This window comes from Falco peregrinus, chromosome Z, assembly GCF_023634155.1.
Source record: "Falco peregrinus isolate bFalPer1 chromosome Z, bFalPer1.pri, whole genome shotgun sequence".
Taxonomy (NCBI): Eukaryota; Metazoa; Chordata; class Aves; order Falconiformes; family Falconidae; genus Falco; species Falco peregrinus.
In genome coordinates, this window is record NC_073739.1 from 46,069,741 (window position 1) to 46,096,425 (window position 26,685).

Below are 26,685 nucleotides of genomic sequence, written 5' to 3' on the forward strand. Positions count from 1 at the left end.
GGAATAATGAAGTTGACAAGCTTTGTTCATGTCTTTGTGGGGGTTGTTGGGGGTTTTTTGTACCCTTAAAGGAAAGCAAGCTATTAAATGGACAAAAGGAAGAAAACAGAAATATATGAGAGTTTAAACAATACACAAAACTTACGAAGAAGTGAATATTAATTGGAAAAGTAAGCAACAGAGTGATTTCTTTGATTTAACTAGTAACTTCCCCATTCTGACTGGGAATTGGAACACTGGGAAAGTTTCTCTTCCAGTCTGTTAGGACAACTTACTCTCTTGTGTTCTTTGGTGATTTCAAAAATAATAATAATAATTAAAAAAAAGCTTATCCAGATCTTTAATTAGGGACAGCTTTCTTTGCTTCTTCAAGTGTGCGCTGCTTTTGAGAATGATATGAAACTTTTTTTTGACAGAGGAAATGTTGAAATCAGTGTAGAAAACCACAGTAAATTATCAACTTGGTTTAGTAATAGAAACATTTAAATAGCAGGCATTTCTTTTTTTGAGCAGGATAAACTTAGAAGGCGAACACAAGGCAAGGTTAAACTTGTGAATCTCCCTGCTTGCCTGCTTTACATCAATCCATCATTCTCTATTGATGTTCTAAATCAACAGCCTGGTAAATGGATTGTAGAGTCATAGTCTGTCTCATATTCAGTGTGCTGAGCCAATGATTAACTACACCACCCCATACCTGAAGTGCCAACATCAAGTGAAAAATACAGGAAATTGCTGAAGGGGAGGAAGAGACTGTGCTGTATGTGTGCCTGTTAGAAGGAGAAAATTAGATCTTAAAAGCTGTCCTCTTCCGGTTGTTACCTTCTGAGCAGATACCATGAGGTTTCTTTGAGTTGCTGGGTAAGATTTGTTGTCCTGCAGGTGACTAAGTTGAAAAGTCCAGGCTTCTTTATGCCTGGATCAGTAACTTCAGTTAGGTGTAAATGTGATGTTAATAGCTACAATGTAATTTGGTGTGAAAAGACTCTTAGGCGGCATTTTGGTTGATGTTCTCTATCTTTGCACTGGATATTTGAAGTGTTGCTGATCATACCAAGAAAACAGAACAGTTCAAGAAGTAATCAAATACAAAGACGAGCTCTAATAGAGATTTGTTACATTTACGTGGATAATGTGATTGTTGCTACACAACTGAATTACAGTAACTTTCTTTTCCCTTACTTTAGAGATTCTTGGGTGTTACTTGTCTTCTAAAGACCTTGTTCAGTGGTGAAACAATGTTTTAGTATCGAGGAGGACTAATCTTTAGGTTGAGGGCATCAGATAAGATGGCAGGGCTTTGTTATTTGAAGCAGAGGTGAAGGAAGTCCCAGTAATTTATGCCACATGACTAGTCCCTTGGCCTTGCTGTGAGATTATGTTTTCATGCAAAGACCTATACTATGAGTAACATGAAAAGGCATCTTTGGCATTTGGAATGGCCTTCATTTTAGTTTGTCTGGCAGAAATAAATAAAAAAAGAAATTCATCACCATATGATTGTTGTCTATTCTGGAGCCAGGTGATAAGCATATTGGGATGGGGAAGAAGCTCCATTAATAATGATTATGCATATTTCCTTGTTCCATGGCAAATATTTAGCAGAATTTGTAATAGGTTGCCTGTTTGACAAACTCTGGATTTCCCTCAGGTGAGGGGTGAATGTAGTTCCTATTTTGTTCTTCTGCACTGTTTATGCCACATGCAGCCCTGAATGTGGCCTCTTGCATTCCAAGTGCATTACGCATTGCTGAGCCTGTCCCCAGCTATCATGTCAGGACATATTATGGGGAACAAGGTAGTTTTCAGCAAGCAAGCTAACTCCCTTTGAAAGAAAACAAGCTGTTTTCAGCTTGAATTGTTGCAGTCTTTTGACATTTATTGGGTTCTACCTTAGCAGTACTAGAAATGGTTGATAACAGGAAAGAATACCCGGGAATACAAATTACAGTGTTTGTGTCTTTCTCCCGTCCTGCATTACTAATTAATGTAAATCAGGAGAGTGAGAGGAAGAACTGGGAAGTTTAGGCTAATCTGCTGGTGATTAGAAGCTTATTCAGACTATATGCTTGGAGCCTTACTTTGTGCTAGTCAAGCACTGAAAAGCAGGCTTATCTTCAAATAGCATGAATTTTGAAAGAATGAACAGTCAGTGCTGCCAGTAGTTTGAATTACCAGCCCTTTAACAGATACCTGCTGAGAACTTACCAATTGTTTTCTTCTCTCAGAAAGTTTCCACATTAGCCAAATGTCTGTGTTTCCTGGAAAATTTAATTCATAATGCATAGCTGACATCAGAACCACAGCTTTCAGTATTCAAGCATTCTGCAAAACCTTGTTTCGTTTGGGAAGAAGTTTACTGTCTTATTGCACCACACCTTCAGTTAACCTCATCATGGGAAAAATACTGAATGGTTGAAGTTCAGTAAAAATGAAAACAATGGAAACCAAGTCCTATAATATAGTGTAACTTATAAGCAGCATTTGCTCTGCCGCATACATTTTTCAGAATAAATAAACAGAGTAAGATAATGCATTTTTAAAGCTAGGCTTGTTCTTTTGTCTAATGTATTGAAGTAAAACTTTGTGGAGTAGTAAGAAGCTCTTCTGGGTTATACAAACAGGAAATTGTCTCAGAAGCTCCTTCATGCATAGAATAACTTTTCAGTTTATTTGTAAAAAAACAACATAAACTCTAATTCCAATTAATGCAGAACCTATTCCAATGAACTTGTAGGTATTCTAGGAAATACATGTGTCTTTTGGTACAGGAGCCATTTTTAAGCTGTCTTTAAAAAAAGGCACAATAGAATTTTTTTGGCTGTATGTATTTTCTTTAATAATGAAATTTCCGTTTTTGAGGTTCCGGATGAATATGCACAATTGTGTGATTGATAAAGTTACTGCTGGCGTTTTTATATGGAGAAGAAATAAAAAGTAAGCTGAATGTACAAGTATATGTTGTTGATTATTTAAGGCAACAGTGTGGTTTGTTACTACTTCCCATCTCAGAATAACTTCTCTTGTGCAGATAGTACTGGCCTGTTGAGATTTTGTATTTCTAAGCAAACTAAACACAAAATGTTGTAGAAGATCGTAAGGGAAACTTTGCATTTCTTGAAAATATACTATAGTTTCAAAGACTATTTTAAGGATTTTATCTTAAGTAATTGAGAGCAGAAGTGTGTTACTTTTTCATAAAGGAAGTTTATGATAAAAGAGACATTGAATGATTTGACTGCAAATAATGTGTGGATTCTACTTCTTTGTGACCTGAGAAAAAATCCTGAGACTACTTAAAGTATGTAGTGTAATAGTAGCTTGAGCAATAATGAGTTAAATGTTGTTTTGCAAGTTGTCTTCTTTCGATGAAAACTGCTTATTTCAGGGCTTATTTCTACTTAAATCTGTTTTGTAAAATCTCTAGAGATGAAAAAATAATAATGAAATGTCTATAGTAATCTATTATCAACAATATAATAACATAAATAAGTAGTACTATTAACAATGTTAAATTATGATGATTATGATAATAATAATAATCATGAAGACCACCTTGAGGCAGAAGACTACCTCAGCACTATTTCCGCTGAAGAAAATTGTTAGTAAATGTATATGAAATGCTAATGTTCTATCAAACAAACATCGTTCTAAATACTGTATTAATCACATGATGGGTGGAAATGCTTTCTACCAAGGTAATACTCATAAAAGTAGGAAATCATTAAAGTATTCTTATTTTATTTTTTTATTTATTTATTCAGAAAATAAATGCTAAGCTTCATGATGGAGTGTGCCAGCATTGCAAAGGTGTCTTGGAGTGGCGAGTAAAATTCAGCAAGTACAAACTGCTGTCACAGCCTAAAAAATGGTGAGTCAAGGTATTTTGTCTTAATCACTGATAGTGTCATTTGTGAACTTTGGAAAATATTTTAGTTTTGGAAATTCATGAGCGGTAGCTGCTAGTATATGACATTTTAAAATTTGGAGTCAGCAATGACAATATATTTGTAGTGTTATTTTTCTAATTCATTAGTCTTTTAAACTTTAAAAAAAAAATACAATGGAAAAGCAACTGCTTCCCTCTTTGCTGTTAAAATGCTTGAACTGTGGACATCTGTTTCCAAACCCAGCAGTGTGTTCTCCTGAACAAAAAGCCAAACCCAAACCAGTTGTAACACTATTTTCTAAGGCCTTGTTGCAAGTCAATATTAGAGGAATGTGCACATTTCTTAACTTTTGTAGTTCACAAAGGCTATCTAGTAGAGAAATGAGGAGAGGAAGGCTTTAGTTTTGTGTCATATCAAAATTCATCAGCAACGCTGTTCTCAGCATTACTGAGGCTTCAATTAATAAAAAAAGTTTACAGTACATGCATTTCATTACGTCTTGGCATGTTCTCTCATTTTGTGTATTAAACTGTAATCCTGAATATTAAATGTTTAGCATTATTTGCATACAGTTCTGTATTAGGTATTTTTGGATAAGTACATAACAAAGGTGATAAATATCTTAAAATAATATATAGGTTTGTGATCGGTTAATGTTTTGAAGTGGATACTGTCTTACTTCATCCTTACTTGCTCAGCTGCGGAGTTCCTTACCTCTGTGGCAGCAGAGGCAGCCAGTGTTTCAACAGTGAAACTTTGAAACTGTAACTGGGCTGTGGTGTATAATTCAGCCAGCTTTGTCAGAGTAGTTTGCGTAGTTTGCTCTGTGTTTGTGTCTTCTCACTTAGATACTTCTGAAATACTCTACAAACTGCTTGAAGAGGTTGTATGTGTGCAGTTCCCCGAATGATAGTGTATTATATTTTGATTTTCAGTAGGTTAAAAGGGAAGGAATATTTCTTGATATTATCCCCTACTTGTGAGAAGTTTTACTTTTTCATAGGTAAAATGATATGCAACAAGTATTTTGGTTTCAGTAAACAACTTGACCCTTTCATGTAAAAAATTTTTTTTGGATTACATATAAGTCTTACTGGTTCTGCGCATAAACATTCTCGGTTCTGTTCACCACAGATAAAGTTGGGATTTGTCTTTTTTAACTTCTTCTCAAATGACTGTGAGCATCCTGTTTAAAAGTAATGATCTGTAACAAATCGTGTGGTAGTGGATCTGGTTCTTTTGCCTCTTCTCTGCTTAATCTGAAAGGAAAAAAGCATGTAAATCAGAGGAGCATTGGAAATAGGGAAAGTGGCATTGTGGGGCAGCTGCTTATGACAGAATAGGTGATGTTTTCTGTCATATTTTTGAACAAGTAAATTGGGCTGCAGACCCTTGTAGCTCTACAAGTGGTGGTTTCTAGTTCAACCTACAGAAGTACAATGGCCGAGTGGGCTGCTGTTCTAAAAGGACAGGACTATAAAGATTTTCAGTGGGTGAAGCTTCTAGGTAAAGTAAACACATTATAGACATTAAAAATGTGACTCCATGGAAAAAAATTAATTCTTCAGACAGTGAGAATGGAGAACTTTTCTGTACCTCAGCTTATTTTTAGGTTTTTAACATCTTCAAAACTAGGATTGTAAGTACCACCACGAGTTATCCCTACTTTGCTTTTATTTCAAGCATTTAATTATTAAAAATTAAACTATTTTTAAAAAAGTCTATCCACCTTGCCTTGATAGTGCCCCTATTTGGTGGGAAGAGCTGTAGATGGTTTTTTTTATATTAATTCGACTGAGCATAGAAGAAAGAAAAAAAAAATCAAAACCCCAAACTATTTCCATTGACATATACCTGTAGGTTTTCCTGGGGGAGGGAGAAGACCAGAAACACTAGGCAGTTCAGACTTTGCTTTTGTCAAATGTGTCCTACAGCAGTTTTTGTACCTATCCGATTCCTTAAGGGGCTGTAAAATCACATCTTAATGAAAGCTCAGCAGAGTCTAGATGAAGATAATAAGGAGAAGGCATTAGTGCTTAGGAACGGGATTTGAGAAAGCAAGTAAAAATTCTGTTTCACTAGATGCTAGTTAGTGCATCTGTCCTTATAAGGCATGCAAAATCACCTGGATAATTTTCTTCAGCCTGTTTTAGCCATGTCTGCAAATCCACCGCTCAGAACTGTATGCTAAATCTTTCCTGACAAGGACTTCTAGTGCCTGAGGAACCGAGAAAGAGTGACTTTTAGGGCAGCTGCATTACATGGGATATATAGTTCCCGGTTCTGTTCTCCAAAAATACAGGGCTTTAGAATGTCAGCTGAATGTTAAGCCATAGCATTTTAGAAATGACTTAATCTACAGAGTTTTGTCATATTTTGAAAAAGAACAGGCAAAAACCTCTATGTAATTAGCTTGGGTTTGTTCAGAATACATTTCTATGCAGGCTTATGTTCATAGAAAGCAAAGGCTCTGTTTGTAGTCATGAGAAGTTCTAGAGGAAGACATCATAGTGTTTGAATTGAAAGCTTTTAATTTGTAAAATGCATGTGCCTTTTTATACTATATTCTTATTTTCTTTTATTCTTAAACCAGAAGAAGTTATGTAGCTTTTAAACTAAAACTACCTACTGAAATGGGTGGAAGGGTTTCTTTTGTCACTGTGAATCGAAAAATTCTTGATTTTATGTTTCTTCTTAAGTTCTTGTTTTAATAATTCTTCAAAAGTTAAAGGGGAGGGAAGGCAGGCAATGATTTTGATAGTGCTGCTTGTTAAAACACAGATTGTTTCATGTGAGACTGGCCAATAACATGTTGTTCCTCTTTTGAAGAATGTGTCTGTTGTCTTTGAACACAGAATGTTTAATAAGTTTCCACAAATACTTTTTTAATCATGTTTTCTTTTTGTTCACAGTGTGAAGTGCCTCCAGAAGACTGTAAAAGATCCTTACCATATGATTTGTCGACCATGCGCGGGTAAACTAGAAATTTGTGCTAAATGTGGAAAAGAAGAAGAAATAGTAATTCCGTAAGTAACTCATAGGTTACATAGGTTACAAGTACTGCACTTCCCCTTTATTAAAGCTTGTTTGGAAACTGCCAAGAGGCTGTGATACTTCATGCCATATTCTGAATAATCCTGATAGAAATCAGCTGGAGTCATTACCCTCACTTTCTTCTGCTGAAAACTGGGAGTGAAATACCTATTGATGTTAGTGGGGCTGGGCCAAAATAAGTCTTACTTGTGTAAGACACTTTAATACTAAATGGTAAATTGCCTATTTTCCTTAGGAACAAAGCACTTCAAAATAGTTTTCAGCATAGAACACCATAAAATATGCATAAGCCAAGTTACTGTTTGCATTTTGCCTGTCATTTGATGATTCAGTTACTAATGAACAGAAAAACTAAAAAAAGGGCTGATACACTGAGCACAGTTGCCATTGTCTATTTAGCAGGCTTTTGGTTTTTTAATTATTTTAATAAAGTTCTCTCTTTATTGGGTATTCTATATTAATTTACTAGTTCATGACAACTGGCCAGCAGTTGTGTCATTGGTCAAACTGTCATATATGTTTCTTTTTCTTCACAGACTCTTTCCTTTACTGTCTTTTATATCTTTCTTATCTATCCTTAATAGAATATTCTACCCTCAATCTCATTCTTGTTTAAAAGAAAAATAAATTCTAGAAGCAGTTGATGATAACATCCTCTTGCTTTCTGCAGGATCGATAAAGGAAAAGACAGAACTGAGAGTGTGACTATGAAAAGTGGCCAGGAGAGCAGTGGATTGGACAATGAGCTGGATTTTGATACAAACTTCAGTAGTACAGACAGTGATGAGGATTCTGATGTGCTTGAAGAACAACTTAAAAGTATGAATTTTGAAAGGACAGAGATCTAAAAGGTTGAGTTTATATGAGAAACTACGCAGTCAGAAGTGGTAAACAACTGTTCAGAAGACCTGATTTGACATCTAAGGTCCTTGCGTATAGATGTTGCGTATAGATTGTACAAATAAATATTTTTTTTAATTGAGCAGATTTACTTGTGAAAAGATACAGAAATTGAATCTTTGAGCATAGTTATTTCTTGCATACATATAACAACTTCCTGTTTCTCTAGAATAAAGCCTCTTTGCGTAATTGGTCTAAATTCAATATTATGTGACTGTTGTATTGCCACTTGGAAACCTACATGAAAGTCTAGAATAAATACAGTCTTGTCATAAAAGGGAAGAGGTAAACCAGCTGTAGTAGTTTGCTGAAACAAGAACTTGTGACTTCTGTCAGTGAGTTTCCACATGGGGTCAAAGTACCCAGCAGTTATTACCCTTATGCCTGTTGTTTCCTTTTTGTGCAAAAAAAAAGGGTCTAAATGCCATCACCAGGAACAGTTAATGCGTATTTAACATATGTAAGTATGCATTACAAATTTGTGACTTTGTTACTACCAGCGTTTTGAAAAGAAAAAAACAGAAGACTCTTTAGAATTTCTCATAACAAGTCTCACACTTTCTTTTTGTTTGATTGCAGATCTAATGTAGTTTTGCTCTGGTATGAGAACACTTGTGTAGTGAAGTAATGCTTATGTAGTTACTCTTACTGATTTTCAGTTCTTTCCAGGGGTTATTTCAATGTAGCTTAAGCTCTAGGAAGAACTTAACTGAATTTGCACTAACCATCTTTTATGGGATTCAGGATGGTTTTATTTCTTCTGTATTGTCTGCTACCTCTATAACTAAAGAAAAAGTACTTCTGTATTGGGTCTGGCTGAGCCCGTAGCAGCCCTCGTAGTGCTGTGCTTTGTATCGGTATCTGGAAAGGTGTTTTAGCACACCAGTGTTGTGGCTACAGCTGTCCAGTGCTTGCACTGCATCAGGGCTGTCTCTCCAATGTTGTGTCCCCCCTTCATCAGTCGGCTGGGGGTGGGCAAGATCATAGGAAGGGACATGGCCAGGAGAGCCGACCCAAAGTGACCAAAGGGATATTCCATACCATATGACATCTACTCAGATATAAAATCAAGGAGGAAGGGAGGACATTAGTTATTTATGACTTTTGTCTTCTGGAGCAACCGCTATATGCTACTGAAGCCCTGCTTCCCAGGGAGTTGCTCACATCAGCTGTTGCTGGGAAGCAGGGAATAACATCTTTTGTTTCCCTTCACTTGTGTGCGTGCACGTTTTGCTGTTGCTTCATTAGACTGTCTTTATCTTGACTCACAAGGTTTTCTTCCATCTTATTTTCTCCTGCCCTGTTCTGCTGAGGAGGTGAGTGGTAGAGTGGCCTGGTGGATACCTGACATCCAACCAAGGTCAACCCACCACAACTTCCTAGAATTAAATGGTTTAACCTAGGACAAAATACTATGCTGTACTAACTGTGTCACAGCTACACATACACTTTGGTGTTCTGCCTGATTTGCAGTAGTGGGCTTGGAAAAATGTGATTCCCAAACTACCTTATTCAAATGAATTCTGGGGGACTCCAGCTCTGGAATTATACCACACACACACCCCAGCCCCTGCCACCCAGTAAGGGAAATACTGCAACTTTATCCTTTGAGAGAGATAGCCACCTGGTGGCTACTGTAGTTGACCTTGACTGTAATAAGGATCTAGTTACAGATATTAAGACATTTTGCAGTCAATAGCCTAGAAAGTTCTGATTTAAAGGACAACTTCAGTATTGACAATAACAGGCAACAGTAGAATTCTTGTAATCAGTCATGGAACGGTGAGCGGTGAGCTCTTACTGTTTTCTTTTAACTGTGTAGGTGCTTGTCACTACACATAAGGCCTTAAGAATAAGCTTTTATTTTATTACCTTTTATTTATTTAGATTTGTCTTTTGTATTGTACATCAAAACACCCTATTACCTTTTCTAAACTATTTGTAAGTTTGTATCTTAATATCTAAAACATGCTTTTGTAAATGATATGTAAGGACTAGTAATCTGCTTGGTTTGTTTCTTTATCTTTTTTCTTTTTCCTTTTTTTTTTTCTCTTCTTATTGTTCCTTTTTCATGCTGTCCGTCTGCTGTTGAAGAATTAGATTCCCTAAGATTATTTTAATTTTTCTGTCCCATGTAGATCTTTTGCATAGGTAGATTTTTGCTAAGTGTTTTGCAATGAACACTAGCAGGAAACTATTGAAAAACATTTTACTGGTCATCTTTGTTCCCATGATGCATCGTGACTTTTGTGGCTTTTCATTGAGACGAAGTCTAAAGTTTACAAAGTGTTTGGGTGGTATTCTGTTTCTTTCTGGAGTTGCTTATTACATAGTTGTTTGCAACCGTAAAGGACTAGGACTGATGACCCAAACAACCCATTTCCTTTCTCCACCCACTCTATAAACATGTTTTGTATAAGCTAAACCACTAGTTTTGTGATTAAACATACTGGTTCTTTCTTAACTGCAACTAACAAAACCAAATGAAATTTGGAAGTTCAAAATTTGTAGAAAAACAATGGTTTGTCTTGGAAGAGTCAGTGAAGCTGCAAAGCACCAAGAAGTGCTTAGTGGCAGGAAAGGAGTTAGTCTGGTGTGTTTAGAAGTCAATGGAAATTGGTCTGAAGTTCATGTTGCATTGACAGCTAAGTCCTCCCAACAGGACAGCAGTAATGTCTTAGTGTGACATCATCTGTTATCTTGCCAGTTGACATCATTAAAGACAGAGTAAACAAGGAGTATCCCACACACACATGTTGCAGGTGACTGGGCAAGGTGCTAGAGGGGAGTTAATAAGTCATCTGGAGTTAGCTTCAGAAAGAGTCTCTCTGAAGGGGAAAATGTGAGTGTCATCAAAAGTGAACTTGTTTTTTAAAGTGTCATACATATGAGAAATGTTCTTCCACTTGGAAAAATTAGGTAATGGCCTAGCCCTTTGCCCAAAGGTGAGAGGGAATCCTGAAGTGATAGGAAAAGGTGTCATGGAACTGGTAGGAGCTCTATAATGAGAAAATAAAGGGAAGGGCTCTCTTCTCAAGCCAGTGATACAACCTGTCACTACTGGGGAAGAGCAGTGCCATACAGACAAGCAGCATGTAGCAACAAAACAAATGTTGGGGATAAGTCCTCTGAAGTTAGCATCTTCATATCACACACAACTAATGCTCTGTTTGGAGTTTAGGTGGGCATTTGATACTACAGTTGATGAAAACTTCACTGTGAGCGAGCACAGCTGCAGTAGTGGCTGGCTGGTGTTAGTCCAACCTCTGTGAAGACAGTTTCTGATTCTGCCTTTGGTTGTTACTGTGGTTAAAAGATGCATTGCTGGAAATGGTTGCTGCAACTAAAACCATGTATGATGTTGATTGTGAGTCACTTGCAAAGTTGCTAACTTGGAGTTGGGGCACTTTTGCTATTATAGGAAAAGGAGTTTCTATTCTACTGAAGACGCCTCTGACAGGAATAAAAGGAACAATTTTAGTTTTCTTGTTTAATTTTGATTAAAGTTAGAACCTATGTGTAATTACAGTTAGATTTTATTTTTCTAAGACTTTCAAATAATAGTTCTGAATTTCAAGGGTGTGTGTGTGTGAAGAACTTGTTGAACAGAGGATTTTGCAGGGGCAGGACCCCTTTAAACCCCGATTTTCAGTAAGATCATACATAGATTAAAAAAAAAAAAAGAGATCAAAAGTCATCAAAGGGATTTCTAAGAAAATCTTTAGGGTAGTTGCATAATAGGAACAATCTTTAGAGTTTTTAATGGACATTTTGAAAGGTTTCTGCCTCTTCTTTTACAAAGAATAATGAATTTGCATTTGTAAACTTTGGAAGAGGGGAAATAATAATACCACTGTGCCTACGGGTATTGAGATGCAGTTTAAACAATCTACCTAGGTTTGGGTTTCAGGAATTTAACTGAAACTTCCAGGTTATTCCTGAATACGTTATGAAGAAGAGAGTGATAGATGTTGATAATTAGTCATCTGAAGAATAAAGGTGATGCAGTGATGCTGCTGACATGGGTGAATTCCTGTTAACTGATTGTCCTTAGGAGTGTTACCAATTCTGATTTAGTGTGATTCAACACTGACAGTAATTAAGTAGATAATGGACCGTCGGCATGTGTAAGGCAAGCATGCAAAATGATTCTTACTTCACAAGGGGAAATGCTTATCATAGGCTTGAGCTGTCAGAACTTGTCATTGTTGACTTGTACAGGTTTCTGGAAAACCAAAGTCCCGTATATAAGTATTTCTTAGGACAATCTGGATTCATTGCAGTGTGAGGAGAGTCCAGTATAGACACAGTGCTGCATCCTGGCATAATTGCTTAACAATCTTCTCTGTCAAAGTTTGCAAGCATCTGTGAGACATCCTGTCATTGAATGTTTTGAAGTATCAGGCAATACAAAAAACATTGCCCAGTGATTTACTCCTAGTTTTGCATGGGCTGGGCTCTTCTATTCTTCTCTTGGCTACTGATTAATCTGTATCCCCCTAAAATAATAAGAATAGTATCAGCCTGTGAAGGTTTATAGGTCTACTGGTTAATTAGGGAAAGGATGACATGTTTTCTCCCTGTAATGGGCATGTACTTGGATACTGAGATGCAAATCATAGCATTAGCAAGGAAAATAGCCGAATATATAGTAGGTAATCAAATGTGAGCCACCTTGTAAACCATGGCCCTACGGTTATATGTGTTTTCTTTGTTTGGGAGTTCTCACAAGTAAACAGATGCTGGTAGAAAGCACAAAACTACCTCTGCTTATTGGAAGCATCAGGCTAACTTACAGAGTTACTGAGGAAAGGTTTGTAAGTGGCATGGAGAGACATTCTTAATTATCAGGTGTTCAGGGAGCTGGTCATGCACACTGTCAGCACCTGTTTCGTTCTTCTGACTACCTTTTATCTGAAAGCTATTAAAAAGACAAAACAGTATGTGAAAAAGATGGTATGTGCTCTGCATGCGTGCTGTCATCACATAGAGTAAGCATGTAAAGTAGGCTTCCTAAACCTTAAAACAATTGAAAATACCCTAATATTAAAAGTGAGGTAGATCTGTCTAGGGATTGATAACATGTCCTCAGACAAATCACCTGTAAAAAACTAGAAATAATTGGCGTATTTCAGGGAGCAGATTTTCTTGTTGGAGCCTCTAAAATAGTTAAGAAGAAATCACACAGGAGTGATCTTTTTTCCTACTGAAGTCAGTGAGAAAACTGTTTGTAATAATAATGATAGGACTCATAATTCAGTCATCAATAGGAAGCTTGAATTTGAGGATCTGAAAACAATGGCTGGAGACCACATCCAATACATTAAGGTTTGACCGGAATTTCAGATTTGTGCAGCATCTGTACTTGCATTTGCCTTTGATATAGCTTTAGAAACCGCAGTTAAAAGGAACTGGTGTAGTCTCGTAAGTAAAACTGCTTTGAAAGCAGTACCAGATATTTTAATATTTTTCTTAAAACTGCAACAAAGATGACCATGGTTTTCTATAAAAAATGTATGGATTATGCATATTTTTGAATGGCAGCACTCACTTGAAAGCTCTCTTTTTAGGACAGCTTGCATTTCTGAGTCTAAAGTTTGTTGCAGGTACGCTCCTTCCTCTTGGCTTGCTGTTACCTAAATCCTGTGCGAGCAAGTGTGACATAATTTGTAAAAAGAACCTGTAAAGAGTGTCCGCGTTAGTATATGTAGCAGCAGTGAAACTCATAGCATTTATTAAATCAGTACTTGCAAGCCAAGTGTACAACAGCTTGCTTTTGGTTTTTTCCTCATAGACCTTACTCTGTCTCCTGACTATACTGTTCCTTTTAGGGTTATTTTCTGTCTTTGTTCTTGCAGTGTGGTTCTGCTAGCCTGAGAAGTTGCAGCTTTCAGGAGTTGCTAGCTTGAATGAGAGCTGATGCAGCCTCTGACTGACAGCAACAACAGATTACTCTGGGTTATTCCCAGTAGCAGCAACAGAGTTGATGCCAGAACCATAAAACAAACTGCTTCGAAGCTTGTGGTGATGTTTGTGAGATGTATGAGAAGTGAAGCTGCAGGTCTCAGGGAAAAGGATAAAAGGGCCCTACACTATTTTTATTATAGTAGGGAAATGCAAAATAACCACAAAACTTCCACTTCCAAGGAAAAAAACCCCACATAAAATCAGACTACATCTATTTTTTTAGCAACAGCAGATTTACTGTTGCTCACATGACAGAGGTTTAAAGTCTTTCTCTGGGAATGACTAGTATCTCATGCTCAAAGGATAATAACCCTTTGGTAGTGGCTTAGTCTTTCTTACAATAAGTTAGTGATGGAACCTCCCAGAACAGAACAAGCTTGTACTGTGTTATTTGGAGAAAAGACATAATATATATATTTTATTGTCTTTATGTTCTAAAACTGTAATTCTGTGCTCTGAAAAGACTGTTAGGAATTTGGCATAAACATTTAGAAAGACTGATGCTGTTACTCCAAAATCTTCCTATCTTAGGATAGTATTACATGAAGGATTAAGCCATCTCAAAACTATGCAGTGACTGGAACTTCAGAGCTATTGTATTCACTGTGTTTCAGCAGAAAGTTTTCTACTCTTTCAGTTTTTCTATTAGCTTGGGTTGCATTTGGATATAAGTAGTACTGACGCTGTGATCTTGCCACATCAAGAAAGAACTACGTTTTGGATCACCACATTCAGCTAGTGGCTACTTTCACATCCTCCTGACTGAACTTCTCTCTAAGGTCTGTGGATACCAAAAAGATGGCTGTCTATGTTACTTCAAAAAAATCACATCAGCAGCTGACTGGCTGTGACAAAAAAAAAAAGACTGTAGCAGTCACCCAGCATACCGCACCCCATGCGGCTTTCTTGTCCCCTGCCATTCCAAGCATGTGGCAGTCCCGACCTCTCTCTACTACAAAGGCTGGAATTAAAAGTGTGCATTGTTCCCCCCACTGAGCAGAGACATTTCCCTTGCAGTTAATGAGAACACAGTGTGTGGCTCAAAAGGAAGGCTAATATATATGCTTCTAGTCTTCAAAAGAGAGAGGGGTCTCTGCCAAGTATCTGAGGATGTCAGGCAGGGAGCCCAAGCCAAGCCTGTCCAAAATTCCACTTTGATCGAGGGGAGGAAGAGGGGAGGGAAGGGAAGGGAAGGGAAGGGAAGGGGGAAAGAAAAAGAAAGGAAGGACACAGCTTCTAACTATGAAATAAACACAACGCCAAGCTTGCAAGTATAGAAATACAGAGGTTCACACAGCTCGCAAGTGCTTTTCTTAATCTTCACAGTCTCCAGCCATCACTGTAATGTGCATGGAAATCAAATAATAAATCTAAAACTTTACGTAATTAGCATGACAAGTTAGTGTTTATTGCCCCCTAGCATATCAAATGAGATTTGCAAGCAGGCTCCAGGGAATGAAATACCTTGTTGCTATTTGAGTTCTCTTTTATTTTAGGTGAAAATGAAGGCAGCTTAATGAAACTGTAATGGAAAGTAACTATTCTGTAATGTACTTATTCTGCTAGGGCCTAAATGGAAATTACCTGAAAAGAATAATTCAGATTAAAAACCCCATTCCTGGAACTGAAGGTAGCCCATCACAGTGACAAAACCACTTAATCTCTCTCTTTTTTTTTTTTTTTTTTTTTTTTTTTGTGTGTGTGGGCTTTTTAATGAGGTGGTTTGGGTTTTTCCCATGTTAAAGCTGTGTTTACCATTAGTTACACTATTGAGTGTAGCTCTGTTCTGCACTGCTTTAACAACAAGCTTTTTAAAGCTACTGCTTTAACAACAAGACCAATGAGTTGTGATATTCTACACACTGTGGGATGTGTGCTCCTTCTGGGAATGCTGTACTTCATCCTAAAACTAAACAGTGTTACAAGCAAACTTGATTTACTGATTTTGAGTAAACTATTGGTGGTTAAATATATCTCCCCTAACTGATTTAACATCAAGATAGTCCACTGGACTTCATGTTCAGCTTATTTTGATTGGGGGTTGTGGTTTTTTGTGGGTTTTTATTTACAGGAGTACTTTGCTACTCCATTAGAGAAGGATCCCAAGTCTATGTGACATTTGCTGTTCCGGAGTATACTGCATAAATCAGGGTAGATGCATGAGCTCACAGGAGCTACCAGGTCAGCACGAGACAAGCAACGGAACCCAAAACACTTAACATCCTACTCTGATGCCTTACCCATTTGGTTTTGCTGCCCACCCTGTGATTTCTATACACAATGTACAAATGAGGGAATGACCTTGTATAGACTTGGAATCTTAAAAAACCAAAAACAACAAACAAAAAAAACCCCAAAACAAACAACAAACAAAACACACCCAAAGGAAGTTAGCACTTTTTCACTTAATAAATGTAGGACAAAGAAAACATTGTTGTAAAAGAGCTTGTGTGCAAAACCGGCACATTTGCTTGCCAGTGATGTATGGCAAATGGCTGAGCAATGGTTCAAGCCTTTCTGGTGGTCCTACTGATATCCTCACGTTTCTTTCTGGGAAAAGCTCCCATAAAACACCAGGTGTCACTGTGACAAAGTGAAAAAAATTGGCTTCACACTGCATGGTGGTAATGGCTTTAAAAACCAGCACCGATGTCAGTCTCCAGCCTGGGTATCTCGAAAGTGCTTTGCTTTCATAGCCCGAAGCTGGCTGGCCAGCTTTTATCTCACAGGGATGCAACTCTCGCTGATCTGTGCAGCAAGCTGCTACCCAGATCATCTATGCTTCCAGCAAAGCTGCTCAGGAGAGATCAAGGGTGAACACCTGAGCTGGGAATTCTGCTTTTAATTTGGAGTCTGCTTTAAGAGAAAGCTCAAAAGGCCATGCTTCCCAGCCTGGCCATGCTTCCCAGCCTGGCCTCCACACCTGCAGCTGCAGTAGTACAAGTGGGCAAATATTGAATTTTCAAAAGTCAGTGCTAACATGCTCATTCAGTACTCTGCCCCCCTGTTATGCAAAATACAAAAAATCCCAACACTGCACAAGCCACATATCAATCACACCAAAGAAAGGTTTACACATCAATATATTGAGCTCAGCTCATTAATTTCCTCAGAAATCTTGGAAAACTGGTGTAAAGTGGGTGAGAGAAAAAAGCCTGAAAATGAAAAAATGTTGCCACCAAGTGACATCTTCGCCCAGAACACTTTTTTCCAGCAGCAGCTTCTCAGGAGCTCCTTTGAGATGCTAGTTGATGGACCCCCCAAAGCAGGTGTGTGTCAGGGCCAACAAAAGTTTTACTCTTCAGTTAATCAAGAGCAAGGACAGATAAAAACGAGTTAGTTCGGCTTCCTGTGTTGAATTCCACCTCAGTAAGCACCTGCTCGTTTACCATGGTGGGCCAGCCTTGACTAAGCCAAACACCCACAGAGCTGCTTGCTCACTCCTCTCTCCTGCGGCAAGGGAGAAAGTAGAAAGAAGGTGAGGAGACTTGTGGATCAAGGTAATGATAGCTTAACAGAGGCAGCAAAAGCTGCGCATGCAAGCAAAGCAAAAAGAGGAATTCACTCAGCACTTTGTGTGGGCAGGCAGGTGTTCAGCCACTCCCCAGAGAGCGGGGCTTCATCATGCACAACAGTTGCTTGAGAAGACAAACACCATGAGATGTCCTCTCTTTCTTCCCCTTTCCCTCAGTTTTTATTGCTGAGCGTCATGCCATAGGGTATGGGCATATCCCTTTGGCCAATTTGGTTTCGCTGTCCCACCTGCATCCCCTCCCACCCTCCTGCCCAGCCCTGGCCAGCTTCTTGGTAGGGGGCAAAGTGTGAAAGAGAGAGCCTTGACTCTCTTCGGCACTGTCCAGCAACTGCCAAAACAGGGCTGTGCTGTCAACATTGTTTTAGTCACAAATCACACCAAACAGGCTGCTGTGGAGGAAGTTAACCCCACCCCAGCCAGATCCCGTACATTTACATCCTACATTTGCTTTCTGAATTGCCTCAGTGTTACAGCATTCTCAGGTCTGAATGCCAAAAATATAAATTATTGTAAAATTGTCTGTACAGAGCTTTCTAGGCTCAGACTGAACAAATTTGTAAGAAAATTCATGAGCATGAACATGGGGATCCATATGGATCCATCTGATGAAATGTTTGCTCCTCACTAAAATTTAGTCACTGTATTCACTAAGGGGTAAAATGCATAAGCGACTCTTTCCTTGAAAGAAAGATCTGAACCTGTATTTAAAAAAACAAAAACCAATGTCTTCATTAGTTAGGTGTTTGAAGACTCTGGATGAAGTACTTATAAGGTACAAGGTGTTTAGGATCTGGATACTTGGAATCAAAGGGTGACATTTGATTTTGTGGAGGGTGGATGGTTTGCCTTTTCCTCTTTTGGACATTCCTGGGTCACTTCAGTTTGTGGATATGTGTGTTCTGGAGAAGATAAAATATGAGGGTGGTCATGAGCAGGACAAGTTAAATCACAAGTGCTTCAGAACAGAAATCTGGGAACTACTTATTGGCCACTCCTAAAAACATAGGTCCTTTTCTATTCCTTTCAGAATTCATGTCATACTCTGATTGGTGATCTCTGGCAGTTAGCCATGTGCATGAGAGCATTCAGATCCATACCAGCATGTAGTTTTAGTTAGTGTTAAGGTCTGCACATTAATTCACAGAGCAGCACTGCATAATATTTTTGTTCTGGAAGTACTGGAGGGTTTTCTGAGAATTATGGAATTATCCATTTATCTTTGGTCAAATCCAGACTGCATAAAGATCAATGGGAGTTTTGATATGAAAAACTAATGGTCTCTGAAGCTGGCATTTTTGAAATTGTGCAGTGCTAATGGTGATTTTGACTATGAAGCCTTATGCTTCTGCTGAGAAGACCTCCTGGGCCTGTGGACTGTCTCTGTAATAGGATGATTCACAAGGGTATTTGCTCACAAATGGTAACAACCCTGGTTAACTAGGCTGGTCACACAGAAACTACTCTGAACAGTTGTTTTATCAGCATATGTTTCTGATGTGAAGTTCTCTTAGCAGAAAGGCTGTTGTCCCAGGTGACCTCTCAACTCTCAAATGAGGTAGGTTTTGGGGTAAAACCATTTCCACTCAACAAATTGGTGTAACTCCTGTTCATCCCTGAAGCGGATTCTCTGACCCAAATCTCAGGAGAGCTGAGCTGAAGGATCCAGTATTCCAACAGTTTAAGACATACGGGCAGAGAGGAGTTGGATGAGATGGTTACCAGCCATGCTTCTGTTTTGCTAGCCCTTTCTTGGGGAGCGGCAGCACCAAATATTTCCAACATGGGGAGCATCCCTCCCTTTGCTGACCAGACCCTTGTGTGCTACCTATAGCACAATCTGTACAACTTTATATTGTCACAAGAGTCCCTAGGTCCCTTGCTAGGACACTCTCAGTGAACAGAGGATTGACTGTTTTTTGCTTCTGAGGGTATTTTGTGCACTGAAAGCAAAACAGATGAAATTTAGCAACATCAGTTAAATCTTCCCTAAATTTCCCAGTAATTTTTCATTGTGAAAAGATTTCTACGGTAGCAACAGAACAGTATTTCTATATTTATATCACGCTGGGGGTGGCATCAGTGAGCTTCTCTGTTGGAATATATTTGCAACTGAACTATTACAGGCAAAGTCTAAGACTTGCTTAAAACAAATTATATATCTGTTATTGTTTGACTTTGTAGGGGAGGTGGAGCAGGCAAAAGTTAATTTCTGTTCACAATTTAGCTCATCAATCACTTGCCTTGACTGTAGTGAATGTGGTGACTGAATTAGCTACACCAGCAACGTCCGGGTGTCAAGAACTCCTCCTTTAAATAATGGAAATCATAAAGGTGTCAAAATCAAATGTCTGGTCACAGTCATAACTGATGTCACCATGTTTGTACCATCAATTATGATGTAAGCATTTATAATTAAAGACAAAATCAAAAGCATGAAATGAAAACGCACATGAAAGTTCTGATTTAGTGCTAGTATTAATATTAAATGTACAAAAAAAAATAATATTAAAATGATGCAATATTAGTATTTGTTATCATAGAATAAATCTACTGGTGTCTTATCAGATATTCTAAGTAGCCATATTCCTAGTGCTTTTTAAAATGGATAAGGCAGTAACTAGGTCTCTGTTAAATTTTGAAAGCATATTTTTTTCAAGGAATATTTGAGTTTGATCCACAGTACTTCTTTGTTGCAAATGGCACTGCAGTTAAGGGCACAGACCACCACATAAATAAGCTGCATATGGAACAACATATTATTACCTCAAGTGCATGAAGATGGAGCAAGTTGTGTTTTGTAAAGAGATGTAATACAACTTTTTAGGAAGTGGATGTAACATAAGCAAATGGTTTCTCTCTGCAAAGTCTTGCTGGTTTACATAAAAAAACATGTGACAGTAGGATATCTGCTTATTCAATGGCAAACATTTGTACTGGTCATTTAGCTAATAAAAGATAATGTATCTCTTTACAGATCTGGATTTACATTTTTAGCTGTGCACCATTTTGTGCAGCCAGACCCTGCCTATTGCCAATGTGGTCTAATATTAAATCACTTGTCTAGCACAGCTGATCAGATAGGAAATAGTAAAAGAAAACTGTGTTCCTCTCTAGATTGTTTCTAAGTAAGAAAATACACAGCAAGGTGACAACATTGTTTAGTAATAAGCACCACATTTATAATGGCAAGGTACCCAGATGGTGTGCAAATAGGTAGGTGATGCAACTATGATACGGAGTTAGTGCTGGTTGGTTGAAACTTCCAGTGAAGATTTAATTTTTAGACAAGTATTTCCCAGTTAATCAAGCAGCTATTGAAGAATTGGAGTCGAAGAATTTCCAAGTTCAGGCAGAATAAAGGTGGAAGAAAAATCCTCTCCCAGAACTACCAGCTCTTTTCCTTCCTAATTAGGAGTGATAAGAATTTGAGCAAGTACACAAGAAGAGAGAAATAAAATCCTTCCTTTGGCTGGTAGATAGAAATCAATACACAGAAATACTGTTTTCACTAATATTCTTTTAATCACAATTTTCAAGTACTGAAACATAAGCCATTTTTTTCCTGATACGGAAAACAGCTACAAGAACAAACACATCAAGGTGGAAGGCCTAGAAAATGTTCCATGAACCACAAACAACTTGATTTAAAAGCCTAAAAAGTCCTTTTGTCCTTTGGCAGATCATCAACTGGAATCTAATTTCATCTTCTGAAAAAAATCAGATCTATTTTGTGCCCTAAAAAAAAAAAAACACCTTGAATTGGTTGGTTCATTTTCTTTTGCTTCTGCTACCAACTTCTCTTTTTTTGTGATTGCTGTTTGCAGAGTGCAGGAACACTGATTAATGCCTGTGGTGTTTCTCTTCTAAAGTAAGCCCATTCCTTGGAACAGTTTTACCAAACTGGGGCCAACCTGGAACACAATATAGTTTCAATGGGGCAGGCCAGTTTCAAGAAATCAGTGTTATGTTCTCTCCCTGTTTCTGGCTTAGAAGTAACTATGGTGACTGCAAAAGCTTAACTACTTCTGCACAGACCCTGAGACTGTCATCTTTCACAACTTTGCTCCCTCTAACTCCCCAAAATTACCTTACCAAAATAACTTCACTGTTCCATAGTTTATATAAAGCAAAGTTTATAATTCATCCTCAGTTCAAACTGCAGTCATCGTATCATAGAGCAGATTATCTCTAATCTCATATCTACTTGGCAATTCTGATGGCAAACTGGAAAAAAGCTGACCAAACAAGTCCAAAGGACATTCTCCACATGAAAGATAAGACTTTCAAAAGCACCCATATCACTGGGAGGCCTGGGGTGTGCTGGCTTCCTGACATACAAACCTCACTGGCGTGCCTGTTCAAGCTGTCCAGCTCATTTTTGAAGCATGAAGTTGGCTGGTGCTCAGCAGATATGTACCCCACCTGAGAAGGGTCTCCAGGATCACCAGTGTGCTGGGAGTTCCAGCTTGGAAGGCAAGGAGAGAGATGATGTACGGAGTGAGGCAGGACAGCGTCAGTCAGCAGCAGCAGGAGCTCCTTGCCCCCCAGCCTGGTCAAGCCATACTGCTGCCACCACCACTAACCACCCCCAGCAGCCTCTCCGCAGCAGCCTCTCCCCAGCGAGCGGCACCGTCTCGTTTCATTTGGAGATGCATACTGGGGTTTATTGTCTATTGAGGAATCGTGCATAACACTGACAATTAATCCCCAAAAAGCTGTCTGTACTTCTGCTGTTTACAGTATCTACAATAGTGTGAACTGTGCATGTTCACTCCAAGAAAGATCATGAACTGATCTCCACACCTTTTGCCCCATTATAAAAGTACAAAGAGTGGTATATCTCACCTATAGCTGATTTTTATGACCTTTAATATGTATGTCCATAAATGGTCCTTACAATAAGGGGACTCTGCTAATGGAATACTCTGTTTACAGGAAGTACACTCAGATACACCACTTCATGTGGCTCTGCCTGATGCAATCGGAGCAGCAGCTGTTCCGCCTGGTTAGCTGGTCTAGGATCATTGTGATCACTGACGTCAACGGATGGGAAAGCATCTCCTTTCTTTTTCTTTGTTTCTATGAATTGCATACCTCTTGGAAGTGTAAAGAAGGACTTTTGCATAAAATTGCTTTTATACTCAACACCGAACATGCTCTTATTTTTTCCGTTCCAAGTGGCTAATCCAAAAATCTCTCTTATCTTAAAAAAGCCTTGTCAGAAAAAAGTAACTGAATTATCAAGATAGCTGTGACACAATTTTCCAAAATGATTTTGCAAAGAAGCCTCCAGGTCTTTAACAACCTTTGTTATACAATTGTTCTGAAGAAAATATTCTGAAGGAAAAACTCCTTGAGAACAAGATCAGAACAGAAGTCCCATAGTGATTTTGTTCTGTATCTATACAACACATATCTTCAAGTAGTTTCAATACAGCCTTTTTTAAAGTGGAAAAAATTCACTCGACTATACTTCATTGAACAAAGTCTCAGGCAAGGAGAGAGTTTGCATTTGCTGGACTGTGACTGAAAAATTGAAATTGAGGTTGCCTGTTGCTGTAATCTGTTTTTATTTTGAAACTGAAAGAGCTTGTCTCCATAGGGCTGTGGCTTGATTAACACCAGAGGTGGTCAAAGTGCCATGTTACTACATTTTGGTGGAGGATGAGAAACAGAGGAAGGGTGCTGCTAGCTACAAGATCTTTCATGAAGGAGCAGTAAACTCCACATAATGCTTGAAGAATTACAGGGAATATCTAGACTGTTGACAAAAACTGTATTTTGTTGTTCTAAGTAAGAGGAACACAATAAATTACCCTTCCTTAATTGCTGGCCAATGTAAATTGAATTTTATAGCAGTGGAAGAAAGGATGGTAGGGAAGTCAGTGTGGTTTTGGGGATCCAAGGAGACTTTTGGGGTCCAGTCAGGATAAATAAGAATACTTCTTCTTGGTTCTCCATGTGTGTTGTGAACACAGTGCTGGTTTGGGCTGGTGGGGCAGGCTGGTGGGCAGGCAGTAGAAGTGGGCAAGCTAGGTGACCACCTCCCCTTGCCTATGCCCAAAACTGGTGTGAAGTAAAACTGCAGATGCATGAGCTGGGAGAAAAATAAGGGATATAAACAAAGCTCTCATTCTTTTGGGAGTATGCCAGGTCTTATGAGCTCCAAGCTGACAATAGTCTCTCCAAATACTCGCTGCTGCCTGATGGTTCACTTTTTGACTTCAGCTAAGCCTTCCCCTGAAGCACTGGTCACTGAGCTTTAGCAGAATTTAAGTTACTAGGTGAGTGAGGCCATCTGTTTGAAAAACCAGTTGCTTGTTTTGAATTATAATGCAAACTGCTTTAGAGATGATAGTGTTGTTCTTCTATTTCCTGAAATTCACAAATGCCATTTAATAAGTGGCATACATGCCATTTAGTATTTTTGTTGTATGCTACCTGGACATCTGAAGTAATTGCTGCACTTTAAAAAAGTGTTAGAGTACTTAACGTTTCAAATCCTCTAGCCTGTAGGTGCGCCAGTCCTTTTGTGTGGAAACTAAATATGTGTTTGACTGAAGTCCTCCTGTTCCATTTGAACAAAGCTGAAGTAATTTTTGGCAAGCATAATAATACCTTTTTCTAAGAAGTGGAAACTTTTATTTTTTTACCACACTCCCTGAGCTACAAAGGAGAAAATTGATATTAAAAAAAAAAACAACAACCAAACTTAAAAATTACACTGCTCTTTGCATTAATTAGGGTATTTTTTTCCTCTACTAAAGATGCATGGCTGGTTAATGAAAGAAGACTTCAAGGGATGAGTCAGAGAAAAAAGGTGTGAACACAGAAAATGTGTACTAGATTCTAGGCATACTCTTTATGTTTCTTTCTACCCAGTGTTTCAGCAAACCCTTCTGAATTTAGGGTGTGGGAGATTTCAGGGGGAGGTGTTTGGTGAGAGAGAGGGTTTTCATTCTTTCCCTTTCTTGGAATCTCTTGACCATCAAATAAGTTTTGAGTTAGACAGAGCCATATTTTTTCTGAGGTTGGATCTGGGCTTATTTGACACTCCTTGAAGTCACAGTCTTATTGCAGCCAAAACCTATGCATGGCTTAATCTGCTTTATTAATGAAATGAAAATGCTACCCTCCCTTATAGTATCAAGACCCATCAGTGACTTTGTTCTGTTTGCCTTGCAGCCGCACATGTCAAAAGACTGACTACTGCAGGACAAGAAGTTACCTATTTTGTAAGGTTTGTTTGTTGGTATAGTTGCATAAAACCAGTAGAACTAAGGCAATGACATCCAGTGTGCAGCTATTAGAAGGAATAAGATGACAGCCACCTAACAGGTAGTACCCTTCTGGCAAATCAATAACAGGTGTCTGGAAGAGCTGCAAAGGAATGGCTTTAAGCTACAAAAAAAAAAAAAAAAAAAGGAAAAAAAAAAAAAAGGAAACCATTCTTTGGGCCAAACCAGTCAACTTCGTTTCACTTTTCTCTCATCAAAGAGGGCTTGAGCCTGGCCATCCTGGCCTCAGAGACCTAAAGCCATCCAAGACTGTGAACATCAGAGCCAGAAAAGGAGCATCAGACATGTGGTAGGTATACATAAGGTCTGACTAATACATTTGATTAATGAGTGATTTTTAGCTGCTAACAGATTGCATAGTTGTTTAGCATAAATAAAAGCACTCTGGAAGTTTTGAGGTTTGCCTTTTCCACCACCAAAACACAAATTACACAACAGGTGGTTAACCACTATATCAGCTCATGCTTTATGTCCTCACAATGGTCTTTATGCTTTAATACACCAGAGACTCAAGATAAAGATTACCGCAGAGAATATTGAGGAAAAATCTTCCTCCCACAAATAATGTCTTTTACAGCTTGTTTTAGCTGCCCTTACATGCTTATTTTTCAGTGTTATGCATGCTAATATTCAAATCAGTCACTAAACTAACAATATAAACACTACCATGATTACCATGGTTACGTTGTTATTATAATTTAACCTTGCAGGTGGCTTTCAAAAATGATTATATCAAAAGTGTTGGAAATCAGTCCTGTTGGTCTATCTGCAGCTTTTTCTGAATAATAAGACTGACCTATACCCTAGACTTACAGAACAAACCTGATTTGTTAGGACTAACTTTTTCTGACTGTGCTTCCAAAAACTAAAAAAGGTCAAAAGTTATCTTATCGCTGGCTGGAGGCTGATGATGTGTGGTGGCCCATCACTCTGGCCCCTGTTAGAAACCTCACCATGTACCCCATCACCACTGTCACCCCAAAGCCTTCAGCAAAGAGCCCAGGCCCTGCTGCATCCCTGCTGCAGCCAGCACCCTCCCTCTGAGATGTCTCTGTTCTCTGTGCCCTGGGAGCTGGTCCAGCTTTATGCTTAGAATCTTGTTTATGGGAAAGAGGAGTTGTACCTTATATATAAGTAAAGCCAGAAATTTCCTGTTATGATGATGGAAATCTTAAAAGTCTTATTCAGGAATCTTTACTCATGTAGATATAACTATTACAGAAAATGAAATAATTATATTACAGTTGAATTATTTCTGTATGGAAAAGTCTCAATAATAATAAAAGTAAAATTGAAAAACATACATTCTGTAGTTCCTTTCCCCTGGTGTTATGCTCACCTTTCCACAGCTCCCTTGCATGTTAAGGTCAATAACTTTGGTCTCCCAGAGGACAAAACTAGAAGCTGTCAGCCCCCTGGGTCCTTTGGGAGGAAAAGCTTATTGATGTTACTGGTTTCTTCTTTCTGTCCCCAGGATTCTCTTGAGGCCACTTGCATATATTTGCTAACATGCTTTGGTTCATGCCCTGACTGGGTGAAGCCCTTATATAACCTGATCTCACTGCTGCCTCTGCTTTGAGCAGGCAGCTGGACACTACTGAGGCCCCTCCCAACCTAAATTTCCTAAAATCTCATCATCTCAACAGGTCGTCTGCAGCTTCCCACGGTTAGTATTTTAACTACCATGTTAGTGTAAAAGCCCCAGTCATGAGACTGTAGGCTTTTCCACAGAAGCAGAAGTACCCAGTCCCGCAAGTAAGAGTTGCCTACTTTTTCAACATTCTTCCATATGCCCCTATTATCGTCTTCACTTTCAAATGACCAATAGAGCAGTTAAAATCAACTAGGAAGAAACTCACGTGTCCATGTGCAGCTTGGAACTGGCAAAAGACCTGGGCGACACTTGAATCAAAATGAGCCCAGGCACAGGTCAGTCAAAGCAAATAGCAATGCTGAAAGTATCACCCTACATCTGAGTGGGGCAGGTATAATAATTTCAAGGTTGGTGCAGCAGACTGAACTGCTTATTTCTGGAAAAGCT

At 38.5% G+C, this 26,685-nt stretch overlaps 1 protein-coding gene across 1 annotated transcript in view; it reads left to right on the top strand.

Moving 5' to 3' along the window:
• CZH9orf85 (chromosome Z C9orf85 homolog) overlaps positions 1-8,043 on the top strand; it is a 12,815-nt gene extending 4,772 nt beyond the window's left edge. The window contains exons 2-4 of the mRNA XM_055790724.1: positions 3,765-3,871; positions 6,803-6,916; positions 7,615-8,043. Coding sequence (XP_055646699.1) covers positions 3,765-3,871; positions 6,803-6,916; positions 7,615-7,792 — 399 coding nt within the window. The 3' untranslated portion in view covers positions 7,793-8,043. The remainder of the gene's footprint in view (positions 1-3,764; positions 3,872-6,802; positions 6,917-7,614) is intronic.
• The last annotated feature ends 18,642 nt before the right edge of the window (positions 8,044-26,685 follow it).